We start from the raw sequence: 17,372 nt of genomic DNA on the forward strand, positions 1-17,372 counted from the left end.
TCACATGTGATCTATCTCAACAGCGTAAGTGTAAGTATTAAAGTGTAAGTTTGACAAATTTCAACCCGGTTTGTATTGATACAGTGTCAGTAGTAAAAACGCACAAAGTTTAGTCTGTCTCCATGTTTCCAGGACTGAAAAATTCCCGTTTATTTGTCAGCAAAAGTTTGTCGGATGACGCAAAACACATAATCCGGCAGACTTTTGACAGTTCAAGGGCTTTCGTGAAAACTACAGATTGTACTTCCGCATGTTTCTATTCGACAGCTCTGGATCCTTCCCGAAAATAACTCACTCCTGCTAAACGTCTACTCTTTATATTCTTGCACCCAGGAACAATTCAAGTCGACACTATTGTGACCAAAAGTTTGCTAAGAAGTATTTTCTACTCAAGCAAGGCAGTATTTGACTCTGGTCAAGCCTATCCAATAGGAGCAGACTGGGCGTGGCCTTGGATGACAGCATGCCCAGTGCATTATGGGTGTTGTAGTTTTCCTACCTATTTAGCAAAATGGAAGACAAGAGCAGATTTTCTCTGTTTTCTCTAGTCAGGTAGTAACGATTCCAAAAAACAATTCACCTTTCTACCACATATACAGCCAGGTTTTACTGAAAGCCCATTTTGCCAGTGGTGAATTACCCCTTTAATATCAGCTGACCCCATTTAATATTTTCTCAAAAAGTCATGGGAATCTAAAAGAGATTAAAGGGGGGGTACAATGGTGTTTCATGTATTCAGAGTTGTTTACAGTGTTAAAGAGATAGATTCTCATGCTAAACATGGGCAAAGTTTTAAAAAAATATTTTGGACGAATAACGGAGAATTTCTATGCTGAAAATCTTACTTCCGGGTTGGTACAAGTTTCGGCTGGTTTTTTTTAGATCGTGGATCTAATGACGTAGATCAGAGTGCAACTCCTTATATGAGCATTTCTCTCGGAAAAGCTCGCCCGCGAGCACGTCGACTAGAGGAGAGCGAGACCGCGCACATCAACGCGCTTCAACAGGAAATCATCGGCAGCCAGCGCTGCATAGGATTTGTTCAAGAATGTCTCCAAAAAAGTGTGTTTTTGGATGTGAGGGAAAGCTTACCGTGTTCAGTTTTCCAAAGAACCCAGTGTTACAGGAACAGTGGATGCCGTTTGTTTTTCCGGGGCAGCAACGGAGTGTAGGAAGTGCGGTTATGTGTTCTGGTCGTTTCAGTGACGAATGTTTTATTAACAAGGCTCAGGTCGACGCTGGATTTGCAAATCGTTTGCTATTAAAACGTGGAGCGGTCCCAGTGATAAAAGACCCCATTCATGTAAGTACAACTGGATCAGATTTCTGTCTTTTGCTGGAAATCAAGCACTACCGCTTGACTCTATAGCTCCGCCTCCAGGACCTCGGCTTTTTCCGGAGAGAATCGGAAAGCTGTATTTTTCTTTTCTAAATATAATAAAACTAAACACTTTTTTGAGATATTAAGGATGCACTACTACTCTATAGGTACTCAAGATTAACATGAGATTAGGTGAAACTGTGCATGTTATGTACCCTTTAAGAAACTGTTGGGTCCGTTTGGACTCACCGTACTGGCAGCTCGGACCACTGAAGCCGGCCGGACAGTCACAGAGTTGAGCAGAAGCTTCTCTACAGCGACCTCCATTAAAGCACACGCCATAACTGCAAACAGCTGTGAGAGACGAGAGAGAGAGATGCTGGTCACATGACATTAGAACATGCCGTTTCATCAAGTGTTTCTGCTTTACTGTCAACACCTGAAGAAAACACACACCTGAAGTGTGCAAAGCTGAGATCAGAACACCAAACCCTTGCAAATAAAATAGACAGTACATCACGTCTGCCAGTTGTCGGACAATCTTAGATTAACTTTCAGGGACAGTTTCAAACCCACATCACCAACACGAGTACATTAGTGTTGTTATTGAACTAAAACTGAAAATAATTACTGTAATAATTACTGATTAAAAAAAAATCAGTAATTTTACTGATTAAAAAAAAAAAAAAAAAAAAAAAAAAATATATATATATATATATATATATATATATATATTTATTTATTTTTTTTTTTTTTTTTTTTTTTTTAATTAAAAAAAATATATAAAATAAATAAAAATAAAATTAATTAATTAATTAATTAAATAAAAATTACAAATGTTGCTTTGGCAACTAAATAAAATAAAATTAAGTTGAAGTTGAAGCAAATTATTTTTTTTTTTAACTACTACTAAAACTGACATAACATTTTTAATATTAAATCAAAGCAATAAAAAAATGTTTTTAAAATCTAATAAAAATGACAAAAATAAAAGCCATTTCTAAATATTAATAATACTATAATAGTTTATAAATAATAGCAAAATAACACTGAAGTACATGAGCTAACATGTTAGCATTGATATGTAAATTTATGTTGTCATATGATGATGTGAAAAATATATAGCAAATTTAAAACCCTTATATTTTCACACACACAAAAAAAAAACATCTTATAGCAAGACCTGTCATCATGCATTCAAAGCAATCATGCATACACGTCAAAACTCCATTCAACATTTACAAACTAATAATTGTGAAAAGGGGTTTTACTGAACCCAAAGCAAATAATACAAGTCAGGATCAAAACATAGAGCAGCATTAACATATCTTAATGTGAATAAACCTTTGGCAAAGTACAAGTGCATAATATTCCATAATATAAGCATGTGAGAGGAAGAGCATGGGGAATCCCAGCAGACCAACATGCTAGCTGTATTATTATGTCAAAAAAGATTAATGTGTTAGAACTCATGTTCATCAAGACAAAAGAACATGATATGAATCTTCATAAACACTGAAATACCTTGAAATCCACATGTATAGACGAGCTGTTGTGAGAGATTATCTGAGCTTCACCTTATATTAACACATTCCCTTTCAAAACCTCAGCAGATCTGAAAGAACAGGTCATGAAACAGCATTTCTACCTCTGGGATGGACAATTAACCGTCTTTGTAACAACAGGCATCGTTGGTCATGTGGACAGACCACCCAGGACATTAGTTACGCACATTCCTGGTCCTTGTTCAGGACATTCCCGTCTACAGCAACAAAGACCTGCTTCCATTCACTCCTTATTGCCACTATTACCAGTTCTGTTTCAGATCACCTTGTCAGCATCAGTCAAAATAACTGGCCACTTTCTACTCCCAACTTTCCTGTTCAAACTCTGACTTTTGCTCCTTAGTGGTTTTGTTAAAGTGGAAGGAAGTCTCATGAAGCACGCTTCAAGCACCAAAGCACTTCTACAAAAAAAAGAATCAAAAGTCATTGAGTCAATTGGTATACTTGAGAAACAAAGAAGTGAACGGGGTTAGCGTACCCCAAAAGAGCCCAGTTGTATTTAGCTTCAAGATTAAGTTTTACAGACTAGAATGAGAAACAGAATTTCTTTGTCCTAAATAAATCCAAAGCAATTCTCTGAAAGCAGCCTTAATGTGTGTTATTCTACGGCTTCCAGTTCTGCAAAGTGATGCAAAGCTCAAAAATGATTTTTCAAAGAAGTTTCATCTGGTGGTTTGCAGACAGTCAGGTCAAGCGGGGAAAAACAATGCAAAATGCTAATAATTAGAAATGCATTAAAAATGGTGCATTGTTTGGATAGCAAAATTGGTTATCTTTTTAACTTTTAAAAGAGAGGAGAAATTACACTCATTTTGAAGCCAAATGTCATGTGTCCAATCAAACGCTGCAGTATTTTGGCACAAAGTCATTATCACTTTGTAGAAGTTATCCAGACGCCGACATTGACAGGTTGCGTGACATGCACTCATCCTTGACAAGCACACAACTACGCAGACTACTTTAAATACATGCTCATTTGTAACAAGAATAAACAATATGGTTTGTATGCTGACCACAGTTTGTTTTATGCAGTGAATTATCGGCTCCCAAAAGCATCAAACCATCAAAATTCAGCTGACATTTCGAAACCAGACACTCACACTATAAATACTGTAATGCGCGTGTTTGCTGCTGTTTACGCTGTACTAAATCCACTCAGCCAATGTCAGGTTAATCATTTTGCACGTTGTGTCTGTGCAGTTCATGGTTATATTAACCAATTCTAATGTTTGAGTTTCAAACAGCATTTGTGTTTGCTTTTGTACAATAAACAATTTTCGGTTCTGTATGGGTCACCACAGTGTAAAATCTGGGCCCTAAGACCAAACATTTGAGAACCAGTAGAGTTGTCAAACTCTCCAATATTCTATAAATTAATTTTACTATTTTATTTATTTAATTGGCAAGTCAACATCTGTAATTAAATTATGTGAATGAAATGAAATGAAATGAAATGAAATGAAATGAAATGAAATGAAATGAAATTAAATGAAATTAAATGAAATTAAATAAAAAATGTTGACTTGGCAATTAAATTAAATAAACTGAAGTTGAAGCAATAAAAATAAATAAAACTACTACTTAAAATGAAATAAAAATGAAAATCAAATCAAATCAAAGCTATTTAGAAATGTTTTAAAAAAAACTAATCAAAATGAAAAAATTAAAACTGAAAATATAAAAATAAACGTACTATTGAGTAAAAATTGCTTAAAAACAAAAGACTAGAAAAGTTGTAAATCCTAAAGAACATTAAGTTATTGAAACTTAAATGTAATTATTTAATTATTTATAATTATTTTATTTACTTATTTTAAATAAATATTGTCATACATATAATTTCTAATATTTAATTCAATGGTAATTAAAAGTGTAAACCCTGAAGAACATTCAGTTATTTAAACTTCTGCAATTATGGATTTTTATGGAAAATCTTATTATGGAAATTTATTTATTTTAATTATTTATTATCTTTTAAATAAATATTGTCATAAATATATGTATTATATTTCTATAAATATTCAAATGATACTTAAATTACAATATAAATCCACTTAGTTTCTGTAAATGAGTTTTGTCAGCTTTGTCATTACAGCCAAAGTACCGGAAATATCTTCGAGACCTTCAAAGTCTTGGATGACTGGAGGCTTCAGAGTCAAGAAGAAAACCCTAACCGCTACATTAGACTAATTAGCATTTAAGTGAAGAAAAGCATCACTGCACGCTTCCTTTTGTCAAGCAAATCACAGTATGACGGCAACACCTCGGAGACGACCTTTCAACTCCTCAACAAGACCTAAACTGCCACACACTTTACTGCCACTACAAATCTAACAGCGTCTGGATGGTCCATCCCAGCCGGCCAGTGGATCACGCTGAACGAAAAGGTTGTGAAGACAGACGCCAGTACGTGTGCCAGTCAGACGGCGGGATTTCTGGTGTGTGCATCAACTCATGTTTTGTCCATGTTCAGTGGCTCAGAAAAAGGAGTGATTAGTTTAGTCCCATTTCTTAAAGTGCTTCCAGGTCTCAAGTTGCAGAGATAAAAGCCAAGCGTGCAGTTTGAAGACCACAGATACCTCCAGAGAAGAGGAAAATACGTTAAGCGGTGTACAGGAATGCATGCTGAGCGTGTTTAAAAACAAACCAAAGCTGGATCAGGGACGAGGCCTAAATCTCGCAGGTATAATGAGTCGTTTCACCTTCTCGGACAGACAAAGGCGTCTTTGAGGATTGTGTCGGCTCTAGTAATGAAACCCCGGAGAAAATCACAACTTGCGGGATAAACTGTTATGCAACTGTCAGTCATTCTGGCATGAGACCACTCGAGCCGCCACGAGTCCGCCATGAAAACCATCAGTGGATGTTAACTTGATTAACTTGATTTTAGAGAAGGATTTAGTTCGGGGGGTTTTGGGTACGAGGAACTCTTTTGACCGAATGTGACCCTGAGTCTCAAAACCACTTCTGGGAACCTTGATTCACTATCCAAATGAGAACAACAGACCCAATGGACCTTTGACGCCAGCTTTGATTTGACAATGAAAACGAGGATCATCAAGTCGACAAAACATTGAACATGTCATGCACAAAACTCTAGACGGTACAAGCTGAACGGACTGTACTCTCTCAACCTCATATTCATGCATGCCAAATGAGTTAGTGAAAAACATGCTCACCATTCCTGATCTCTAACACACACTCACAGCGTTCGGCTGGTCTTGCGGCTGTCAGAGCAGAAACTAAAGCTGATGCTCTCTGTATGTTTGTCCGTCGTCTCCGGGTGCGTTCATATGTAAATTGTGTGAGCTTATTTCGTCCATTAAGTCAAAAGATCTGAAAAACCCCATACATTTACCCACCCCTCAAAGAAATCAGGACAGAAGTGGGCGAAAGTGGACAAAAGAGACGGATTAAAACACCAGGAGTAAACGGGAATGTGTCTGTCTCGTTTACTTGTGATCCGATCAACCAAAATCCATCTTAGTACCATAAACCAGGCCTTAGATCAGATGCATATAAACATCTTCATCTAAACACCTCTCCTGAATGATCGCTAACAGTAAACCTCTGCAAAGGTATTTTGAACTTCTTTTTACCCCAAAAAAGCTCAGTTGTGAGTAACAGGGTCCACAGCTATAGGCTACTCTTCTTCAGGGTGTGTAGACTACGACCGTCCTATAAAATCCTATCAAAGGATTCCCATCTGCTCCATTTAGGCACAAAAAAAGACAAACCAGAGTCTCTCGCTAACTATTAGAGGAGCTCTTTTGTAACCAGAACAATGAAAATTACGAGACCCCACCCAGAGCAGACAGCAGACGGGACGAGCTGCTGAAATCCAATTACTGACCGGGACTTCTGGCTTTAGAAAGAAAAACAAATTCAGACAAAGTGAGATCAGTGCTTTGTTGCTGAGGCCAGCATGACTATTACAATCGTTTGAACAAACCTCCAGACCTAAGGATTAAAACGTGGTGTGTAATTTGCACCGCATAATTTGTACTAAATGATGATACCTTAAATCATGAGGTTTGAGAACATTTCTGGGCAAATTTCACCATAATACATCGACTCTACATAAATCTAAATCCATAAAACAATACAGAACCCACAGCCAAGAGGATTAGAGCGAATCTTGACCCTAATTTCCTAATTCCACTGTGCTTTTGTTAGTGTTATAAAAGGGGACAATGAGTTCCTTCTCGTGTTTTAACAGCTACAAACTTGCAGAAAGATACATAAACCTTCATGTTATTGTTCGAGCATTCTCTGATCTATAATCTGGACACATTTACACCACTCTGTAACATGAATCACCTGGGGCCTAAAATTCCACCTGTTATTCTACCTTTAAAAATCTCTATAGCTGCAAACTCAGGATTCACTGCCTCAAAAAATCAGCATAAGTATGGATTTCTGTCACTGATGTTCACATGCTTTTACATCCCATGAGATTTTAAGGAGACTTACGATACAGGCACCCGGCCTCCCCGTTGAGCTGGGACCATCCTGAGCAACACTTGTAAACCGTCTGGTGTTCCTGTCGATACACCTGTCTATATGCAGTGTAGTAAGCCGTTCTGTGGAGAACCGGAGAGAGCATCTTTATTGTTTTATAGTGTCTCACACACTCTACTGGTGCAAGAAAATGACTTTCTGTCAGACAAACACTGGATGGTACAATCAACTGTATAAAACACACTTTAATGTCAAAAAAAGTCGATATGCACTATATTCACATATATACTCAGCGAATAAAATGCATATCTTAGAGTGCACACTATATGTAACTGAAACAGATTAACTAGAGCAGCAATCGTCTTCGTAAATGTAACCACAAAAAGGCCACAAAAACGTATTTCTTGTACAGTACATGAGCCATAAAAGAAACCAGTCTATCGTTTAAAAAATAAGAAAAGAAAAATAAGACATGTACACTGAAAAAAATGATTCGTTGAATTTAATCAATTTTTTTATCGTAAGTGGTTGCATTCAATTGATTTTACCTACATTTAAACAAATGCATTAAGTTGAACTTAATCAATTTTAGTTTAACTTAATGCATTTGTTTAAATGTAGGTAAAATCAATTGAATGCAACCACTTACGATAAAAAATTGATTAAATTCAACGAATCATTTTTTTCAGTGTACATGGATATGCATGGTTTCTTTTATTTTTCCATTTAGCACACAGGTAAAGATTAAAACCCTTAACATTCTTTATGAGTATACACGTTCTGTCAGTCTGTCATCAGCCACTTTTAGTGTCTATCAGCGTTCTCTCCGATTGTGAATGAGAGAGATGATGCTTGTGGATGAGCTCCGATGTGTGAAAACACAAACATATGAGCTCTGTAATCAGCAACGCTTCTCTGTCATCCAGCCTTTAATGATGCTTTCTGGAAGGGTTTCTCGCTCCCTGTAGTTTAGAGTCCTGCAGAATCGTAACCCTGCGCTCTTTGTTTGACGCATCTAATTGCAGGGCCTGGGTCTCGTACTTGCTAAGTATACGGAGGAAAGCGAGCCAGTGCGAGGAACACAGGGCTGTCAGAGCGCGAGTTCAGGACGTTTGCCTTCTATCTTGTACTGTAGGTATGCGAGAGCCTCTGGAGATGCCTTTCAAATTGCTGCTTTCGTCAAGAACTTGACTACACCTTACACTTAAAAGAGTCTGATTAGAGAACAAAGATACTGTAAAGCATGAGAACAACATACACTTTTTTAGACGCTTCAGAATGCTTGGTAAGGCAGCATCACCATTACTATTGCATAATAAGGGAAACGGATTTGAACAAATGCATACTGGACAGCGTGTGGTTTATACCGCATACTATTTTTTTTATAGTACGTGAAACAGTAGTGCAACAATAAAAATTTCAAGCAGACCGCATGTGCATGTCAGAAATGCTTATTTCACATTTTTAATTCAGGTGGTTTGCATTAAAAGAAATCACTTTTTTTCAGCAATATCAAAAACAGATTGTGGTTCATTCACCACACTGTAAAAAGTTGAGCACATTGCATTGTGGGATACATCACCCAGCTGTAGAGAGTCATCTGAATATGCATGCATGTGGAAAACTTGCATACACATCATATGCATGCTATATAGCACAGAAATTGCAATGGTTGTACGGTTGATTGATCAGACATGATGTTTATGTTCACATAAATCAATGTTTTTGGTGTGTGAATATCAGTCCCACCTCCTCTCGTAGCCCATGCACCGGGATTGTCCCTGGCATCCTTGTTTCCAGGCTTTAACCATCCGAGTGAAGGTCTGGACACACGGCTGCATCTGGGCCACAAGCTTCAACTCCTTCTCAGCACACACATTTGGCCTGGAGATAAAACACACACACACACACACACACACACACACACATTTACCTGCATGTTCAGTCAGCTGGAATCATGCAGTTTTAATAAACTGTAATGAATTTGACAGGGGAACAAGTTGTAAGACCGTCAGTTACTTAGACACTCCATGTCACATTGAGCAATAGTGATCATTAAAATGATGAGAAAAAGCCAGTAAATCATTTTAATCATCTCTGCATGAACAGATGACAAGCTATGCATGATTTACATCTTAAGTTCCCAGACTGATATATTAGTCACTCAGTAAAAATGTTCTATTTCCTTAAAGATAGACTGATCTCCACGAGTCAGTTCACAGTTGAACCTCCAGGCGATTATTTTCATGTGTGGAATTATTGGCACTAGATTTTTTGTCAGAGACGTGAAATTGTCCTTTGCCGCGTTTTTTTTTTTTTTTTTTTGTTAATCACTCATATTAATGCATGGCGCAATTAGGGAGAGAAATGCACTAAATGGACGCTGCATCTTTTTAATGCGAACCAGTTCTGCGTCAAAACTGGGGCATGTTCTGCTGTCTTAGGCAACTCAATGGGTTTCCCGTTTAGGCTACTATGATTGCCATGAAAACATTATTTCTGAATGTTCTTTGAACAATCAAAACGTTAAATTTTTGCAAAACATTATAGAAACGTTCCATTTTAAAAGTTCTCTAAGCGTTCTAAAACAAGTAGTACCGTCGTAATAACGTTTAAAAATGTTTTAGAAAATAAGCGTTCCATGATCGATCGTGAAAATGTAGGCTATAGAAATTGCATGTTTGTTAGGCTATTATAGAACGTAAATAAAGAACAGACAACTTTAAACGAATGTTCTATTAATGTTACTGGAAGAATGTTTGCTCATAGCATTGAAAGAACCTTAGCAGAACGTTGGCCAAAGTTCTGTGACCATTCCCTGTTAGCTGGATTGACACTCACAGTCTCCCACGTGTTTAATTAACACGCGTAAACAGCTACGCGTCAAAGCGAGTCTCCAGTTTTAATACAAAATTAATTAATTACAATAACGTAAAAGTAATATAATATAAGTACGCATATGAGAAATATAGCCCTATTCGTTCATTAAATACATAATTTATAGTGGTATTCAAAGTTAAGTAGCTCATAATGATAATCTAGAAGCGCGCGCAACCGATCTCCAAGACAGTTACTCACATGTGCGGCATCAGGTCTTTTCCAGAACGGGATGCTGCATTAATTCCATGAATTAGAATGATTAAAGAATACAATAACATATCCATCCTCATACGCAGTCCTGCACCTAAATAACACACCTAAAATGTTCAAACAAACTAATCTGAGTCCATATTAATCCGCGCTCTGGAGAGGACTGACAGAAGGAGAAAACTCTCAGATCCACCTCACACACCAGCTGAGATCCAAATGCCCTCAGGGCACTCGCTCTTCCTGTAGGAGCAGTGAAGGGAATGTCCTTTGAGAAGAACAGAACAAATACGGGAACAACCTAAAGCAGCAGAAGAGCTGACTGACCTCCTTCAGGATCTCTTACTTCAGCTTGATTTACTGCGACACTTCAAAGTGCCTAATTCAGAGGGAAACACTCCATTAGACAGATTTCAGAGTCAAATGAAGGTCACTTTGCAATCTTGAACAGCTTCTAATGTAAAACAGTGGAGATATGATGGATTATAGAAGTCTGAGAGAGCATATTTACACATTTTTTTATTTGCAAATAAAGTTATAATAAAATTATTTCTGTGCATATTAAATTATTTGAAAGGCAATTCTAAAATAGTGATTTAATTATATACAGCATTTTCACTTCAACCTTTCCTCAAATTTTTCTGCTGACAATATTTGCAATATTATTAGCATAATAATTGCCGTTGTTTTTCATTAATAATAAAAAACGTTTTGGGATGCCACTTTATATATGTATCTTACACTAAAAACAGAACCTTCACCACGTGACATCAGAAGTTATTCTCTCACAGGACAGGACTGTCGAGGGGTCGCCGAGCCACAGCTGAGAGCAGAGGATGATGGGTCACAGACGTGAGGTCAGCGCTGGGATCAGGGAATCTGGCACAACAGAACCCGGAAAACATTCCCTAGCAGCACTGATCCTCCTCTAGGGGTCAATGCCAACCGGGTTCAACGCCTCTGCCATGATCAGAATGTGCTTTACACGCTAAAACACACCTATGAAAACATCTGCTGTATTCTGAGGACATGTGGACGTGACACTCCAGGAATCTTATGTGGGAATGTTTAACAGAATTCATTAAAAGAGGGATAAATACTTATTACACTGTGGAACAAAACATTAGCATTCCTAAAATGTCAAGAAAGAATACATCTGCATAATGTATCCTAGTATAAGAGTTTTCCGTAACATTTCTCACACAACTGTCACGACTTCACTTCATGAATATAAAATGTTATATATATATATATATATATATATATATATATATTTTTTTTTTTTTTTTTTTTTTTTTAAGCCAATAAAATTAATGACCATAAAGTTTGCTGATGTCCCCTGGGTGAGAATCACTGCACAAACAGGAGTGTTCAAATTAAATAATGCTAATTTAAATAGTGAAAAATTAGGGTAACACTTACTTTTTTACAGTGTCCTAGTTACACATGAGCTTCTGTATTAATTACTATAAGTTATGCATAATTACATGCAACTAACCCTAAACCAAACCAAATACTAACCCTATAGTAAGTACATGTAGTTAATTAGAATTACTCAGTTCTTAAATGTATAATTGCAACAAAGACACCTTAAAATAAAGTTGTAACTAATTTTAGTTTCACACTTAAATATATAATTTCCCCATCAAATTTTGATGCTGACAAAAGGAAATGTTCATTCACGTTTTTTGGTCCCTGTTATTTGTATTCTGCTGACATCTTCAGGATACAATGGGAGTTTCATGTGCTTATAAGAATGGTAGCTTAAGTGATATTTTGAAAAACCACATCGCTATTTTGACCAAAGGGTTGATGCAAATGACCTTTGAACTTTCAAATGTCCACCTCCTTATGTTGACCAATTGCATGCATTCCTCTACGTTTTGACACAGATCGGGCACTTTCCCCACAGTCCCTCAGTCCACGCGCGTCCTTCGCCCTGGTAGTGCTTTCCACACTACAGGAAATTTACTATGATGAACTTTGCTTTCATAAGAGGCGTGAGTGGAGTTCGCCACGGAATCCGTACAATTCAAAAACAAACACTACACTTTAACCAACTCCGCAACATGTCTCAGTCCAAACTCCCCGTCACTCTGCTGGGGTCCATGGCGTTTGGTGGACGCGCGGACGCGCACACGAGCGCGCAGATGGTGCAGGAGTTCTTAAAGCGCGGGCACGATGAGCTGGACACTGCGTTCATGTACAATGACGGACAGGCGGAGACCATCATAGGAGACATGAAGCTCCCCACAACAGGTACAGAGATTCCTCAACAGTGTGCACTGTGTAGTGATCACTGCAGCTATAGTGGGTAGATGTAGATCACATGACACACATGGCACGTGACATGTTTATTTGTAAGATCAAAGAGGTATTTTTTAGAACCAAACTTTTAGAACTATATATATATATATATATATATATATATATATATATATATATATATATATATATATATATATAAGATAATATTCGCAGAAAAATACAAAAATACTGTGCATAGTTAGGTCGTATTGCTTTTAATTTTTTACTTTTAGATATTGTTTTCAAATGTTTTAATAGCCTATCAGTTTTAAGTTTAAAAAAATTGGCACTCTTTGATTCCTTTTAACCTTATTAATGAAATAACGAACAATGATAATAATTAAATCAAATAAAAACACAATATCTTTATGACCATCTTTTAGAACTTTTAAGATCAACTTTTAGAACTTTTTTTAAAAGTTCAAGTCCAAAAAAATTATCTTTGGAGGACACTCCCAAAATAAAAGAATTAATATTCTCAGGGTTGTTGTTTTTTCTTTGTTTGTTTACAAAAAACACCTTTTCCTTAAAATAACATTATTTTAATTTATTGTTTATTTTAATGCTAACATTTTTAATTATAAATGAATTTATATTTTGTATTTATAATTTGTTATTATTTTATTATTATAGTATTGTTGTTTATTATTGTTTATTATTGTAATGATTCATTGTTTCATTATCATTATCATTTATTTAATTATTTGGAATTTTAATGTATTATTTGTTATTATTATTATTGTTATTTTAATTCAGAGACCAATAATATTAAACAACATGTCGAACAGCAACAAACAAGAAAAAAGGGATTAAAAATGACAAGAAACAATACAAAATAAGGTATTTAAAATAATAATAATAATATATGCAATTATATTTTCACTCATGCCTGTGATTATTATTCCTGTATGGTCACATAATCTAAAAGGCAGTATATTTTGAATCATGTTCGATGTGTGTTGACAGTTCGAATCGCCACTAAAGCGAACCCCTGGGAGGGGAAAACACTGAGACCGGAGAGTGTGGTGAATCAGCTGGACACGTCTCTGAAGAGGCTGCGCACACAGTGTGTGGACATCTTTTACCTGCACGCGCCGGACCACCAGAACCCCGTCCAACACACACTTGAGGCCTGCAACCGGCTCCATCAGCAGGTGCGTTACACACACACTTCTACAGGACAACTCAAGAGATCTAGACTTTGTACTCTGATAAATGTATGACAACCAGGCGAGTTATTGATCTGACCGAGATTTCTTTTGTTTTTAGAAAACAAAAGCCTTCAGAATGACACAACTCAAAGGCCTTTACTAAACTAAGCTGTGTGTTGATGTTTAGGGCAAATTCAAAGAGCTGGGCTTATCAAACTATGCATCATGGGAAGTGGCGGAAATCTGCAGCATCTGCAAACATAATAACTGGGTGATTCCTACTGTATATCAAGTAAGTGGATAGATGGATGTATTTATGTCAGTCTATGTATAAGGACTAGTACAGAACTAAGATCTTAAATGAAGAACTACTATTGATCAGCGTTGGTGTTTTCTTCTGAAGGGCATGTATAATGCAACCACACGACAGGTGGAGACTGAGCTACTGCCGTGTTTAAGATACTTTGGCATCCGCTTCTATGCATACAATCCCCTGGCAGGTAATGCATTTAATAATGCTTTAAATATACTTGCAAACACAATAAATCGGTTCCTAATGAATTTTAGACCAAAAGTCAACACACATATCTATCTATCTATCTATCTATCTATCTATCTATCTATCTATCTATCTGTCTGTCTCTTTTTTAACCCACAAATTTCATTTCTATCTCTAAGCTCTCAAATCACCACTTATTCTGCACTGTAAATGACATTTTAAACATTTTTGGAATGAGATATGAGATCAACTCTAGTCTTGTCAATACTCATTTTTCCTAGCTAGCATTATATGGTTTTTGCACACTTTTTGCGTAATTTGATTGGAAATGATCGCAAAAATATATACTAAGCGCAAGTAAAATCCAGGGAATTGTCACTTGACTTTTATGCATTTCTTCACACATTGCATGTCTCATATTTGATCTGGAGCACTTTTGACTCTGCTCCTCTCACAGGTGGGCTCCTCACTGGGAAATATCACTATGAAGATAAAGACGGCACTCAGCCCGCGGGTCGCTTCTTCGGGAACAGTTGGGCTGGAGCTTACAGGGACAGGTGCATTATTATCATAACTCACTCAATGATTCATGTTCTTTCAATCCTGTGTGAGCTCAATCTTAAGATCTATTTATTTGGGCAGAGAGACTTAACTATTAATAAAGGGGTGGTATAATGCCATTTTCACAAGATGTAAAATAAGTCTCTGATGTCCCCAGAGTGTGTGTGTGAAGTTTTAGCTCAAAATACCCCACAGATATTTTATATAGCATGTTAAAATTGTCACTTTTTGAGGATGAGCAAAAACACACCGTTTTTGTGTCTGTTCCTTTAAATGCAAATGAGCTGCTGCTCCCAGCACAGGGGGCGGAGCCTCAACAGTATGCACTCACACAGACATGCACTCTACACTTTTAAAAAACTTTTAGCCTTTTATATTCAAACCGGAGTCAGACAATGATGGAGAGACTCGAGAAGAAGTGACAACATGTAGAAGCAACAGGACATTTCTGAATGGTTAGTTGATGAGTTTATGAAGCTGATGTGTAGTTATCTCCTAGTCATTGATTAGCATATTCTGTCTTGATAATCTATTAATCGTGTTCAGGGGGCGGGGTTTATGTACATTTTAGCGTTAGTGATGTCACTAACCCGGGAGGAATGTTGTGTAGTCTCTACCAGCCGTTTGTTGTAGTCCTTAAAAAGCGATTTCTTTAAAAGCAAATATCTCCCTTTGCTTTGAACTTTGAGCGTTGTAACTTTGCAGATGTTGTTTATGCTCAAACAGAAACATTACACACTAACTAAAGTTAGAAAAGTCAAATCATAATCAACCACCCCTTTAAATGTGATCAATGTGACATGTTTGTGAGGAACGATGTGTGTTTCAGATACTGGAAGGAGAGCAGCTTCCAAGGCATCGACGGCGTACAGAAGGCTCTGGAAGAAGCGTACGGCTCAGAGAAACCCACTCTCACATCAGCTGCTATTCGCTGGATGTATCATCACTCTCATCTGAAGGTGGGAGACATCATGAAACCATATCATGCACATTTTCATACATTGTATTATTGAGGATGTTTGCCGAGTCTTTGAAAGCCCCTTGTAACAGACCTTAATCAGGGTAGTGCCATATCTTTTGACACGAAAGAAAACAGGCTGTGAGGGAGAGAATACAGTGCGTTCAAGTTAATATCAACATATTGATTGTTCAGCTGACGAAAGTTGTGAGAATTATATGATCTAGGTATTTTTTAGGTAACGCTTTATTTTAAGGTGATATAGTTAAACATTACTACATGTACTTACTATAGTAATAACGGTAAATTATGCATAAATACAAGTAACACTAAACTAAACCCGGTAACACTTTATTTTACAGTGTCCTTGTTACATATGCTACTTACTATAGTAAAAACAGTAAATTATGCATAATTACATGCAATAACTATAGTTAGTACATGTAGTTGCTTAATATTACTCAGTACTTAAATATATAATTACACTGTAACAATGACACCTTAAAATAAAGTGTAACCCTAAACCTATAGTAAGTACATGTAGTTAATTAATATTACTGATTTGAGTAAATACGATGCAACTACGTCCCCTTAAAATAAAGTGTAACCATTTTTAAAATAAGTGCAACGTCCAAACATGCATGCATATTAATGCATTGTATCAAATTATTAATTTTAGTGTAATTATTACATAAGTTAAAGACACTTAATATATAAAGTGAGACAAAACAAAGTGACTTTCCCCCAAAAAAGTTTTGTAATCTGTCATAATGTATTAGTTTGTTTGTCGGTCATTTGACTAGCATCATGACCATAGCAAATCTAAACTTGATTTCCTAAGTTTACTCAACTCATTAAATGGAGCTATTTCATGTGTTCACAGGGGGATGAGGGGGATGGGGTGATCATCGGGATGTCCAGCATGGATCAGCTGCGGGAGAACCTGACGGCAGCAGCAGAAGGTCCTCTGAAACAGGGAGTCGTGGACGCTTTCAAACACGCCTGGGATTTAGTGGCCCACGAGTGTCCCAACTACTTCCGCTAGACAGCCCGTGACAATTAGAGAAAACATGAAGCCTGATTTAGAAGAACTAATACACAAATCGCTTTATTTTTCTATGATCAAGTGACACAACAGTGATAAATTGAGTTGGACCTGCTTCCTAATAAACACTATGACAAAATCAAACCTCTTTCTGATCTCACCAGCACTTAATGTATTACATTCCCCCACATTTACATGAGAATGCAATAAAATGAATGCAATAGTAATGGATCACTGTGTTGTTTTCTTCTTGCCATAAATTTGCTAAATAACTTATATTTAACAGGAAGAATAACACAGATCGCCGGTTTGCCTCAGTCCCGTTCTCTCTGTTCAGTACAGTCATACAGAACCGTGTATTCCAGTATTTTTGAAACAAACAGTGTGCAGATGACTGAAAGAACACTCAATAAAAAC

The 17,372-nt window shown here is 36.7% G+C and overlaps 2 protein-coding genes across 3 annotated transcripts in view; one reads left to right on the forward strand and one right to left on the reverse strand.

Moving 5' to 3' along the window:
• Positions 1 to 10,651, reverse strand: part of megf6b (multiple EGF-like-domains 6b) — a 64,979-nt gene extending 54,328 nt beyond the window's left edge. Inside the window, exons 1-4 of the mRNA XM_079857719.1 lie at positions 10,426 to 10,651; positions 9,097 to 9,231; positions 7,360 to 7,469; positions 1,571 to 1,675 (exon numbers count right to left, since the gene is read on the reverse strand). Of these exons, the coding sequence (XP_079713845.1) occupies positions 1,571 to 1,675; positions 7,360 to 7,469; positions 9,097 to 9,231; positions 10,426 to 10,517 (442 nt within the window). The 5' untranslated portion in view covers positions 10,518 to 10,651. The remainder of the gene's footprint in view (positions 1 to 1,570; positions 1,676 to 7,359; positions 7,470 to 9,096; positions 9,232 to 10,425) is intronic.
• A 1,087-nt stretch (positions 10,652 to 11,738) lies between these two features.
• On the forward strand, positions 11,739 to 17,001 carry akr7a3 (aldo-keto reductase family 7, member A3 (aflatoxin aldehyde reductase)). 2 transcript variants are annotated; one of them, XM_079857629.1, is made up of 7 exons: positions 11,739 to 12,693; positions 13,708 to 13,895; positions 14,080 to 14,184; positions 14,296 to 14,392; positions 14,849 to 14,948; positions 15,782 to 15,911; positions 16,794 to 17,001. In XM_079857629.1, the coding sequence occupies exons 1-7, from the start codon at positions 12,408 to 12,410 to the stop codon at positions 16,953 to 16,955; spliced, it is 1,068 nt and encodes a 355-aa protein (XP_079713755.1). In that variant the 5' UTR covers positions 11,739 to 12,407; the 3' UTR covers positions 16,956 to 17,001. The 2 variants fall into 2 exon arrangements, with proteins under 2 accessions (XP_079713755.1, XP_079713756.1); XM_079857630.1 differs by having other exon boundaries at positions 14,849 to 14,947; positions 15,764 to 15,911.
• Positions 17,002 to 17,372: the final 371 nt, after the last annotated feature.

Source organism: Squalius cephalus (assembly GCF_949319135.1).
Source record: "Squalius cephalus genome assembly, chromosome: 22".
Taxonomy (NCBI): Eukaryota; Metazoa; Chordata; class Actinopteri; order Cypriniformes; family Leuciscidae; genus Squalius; species Squalius cephalus.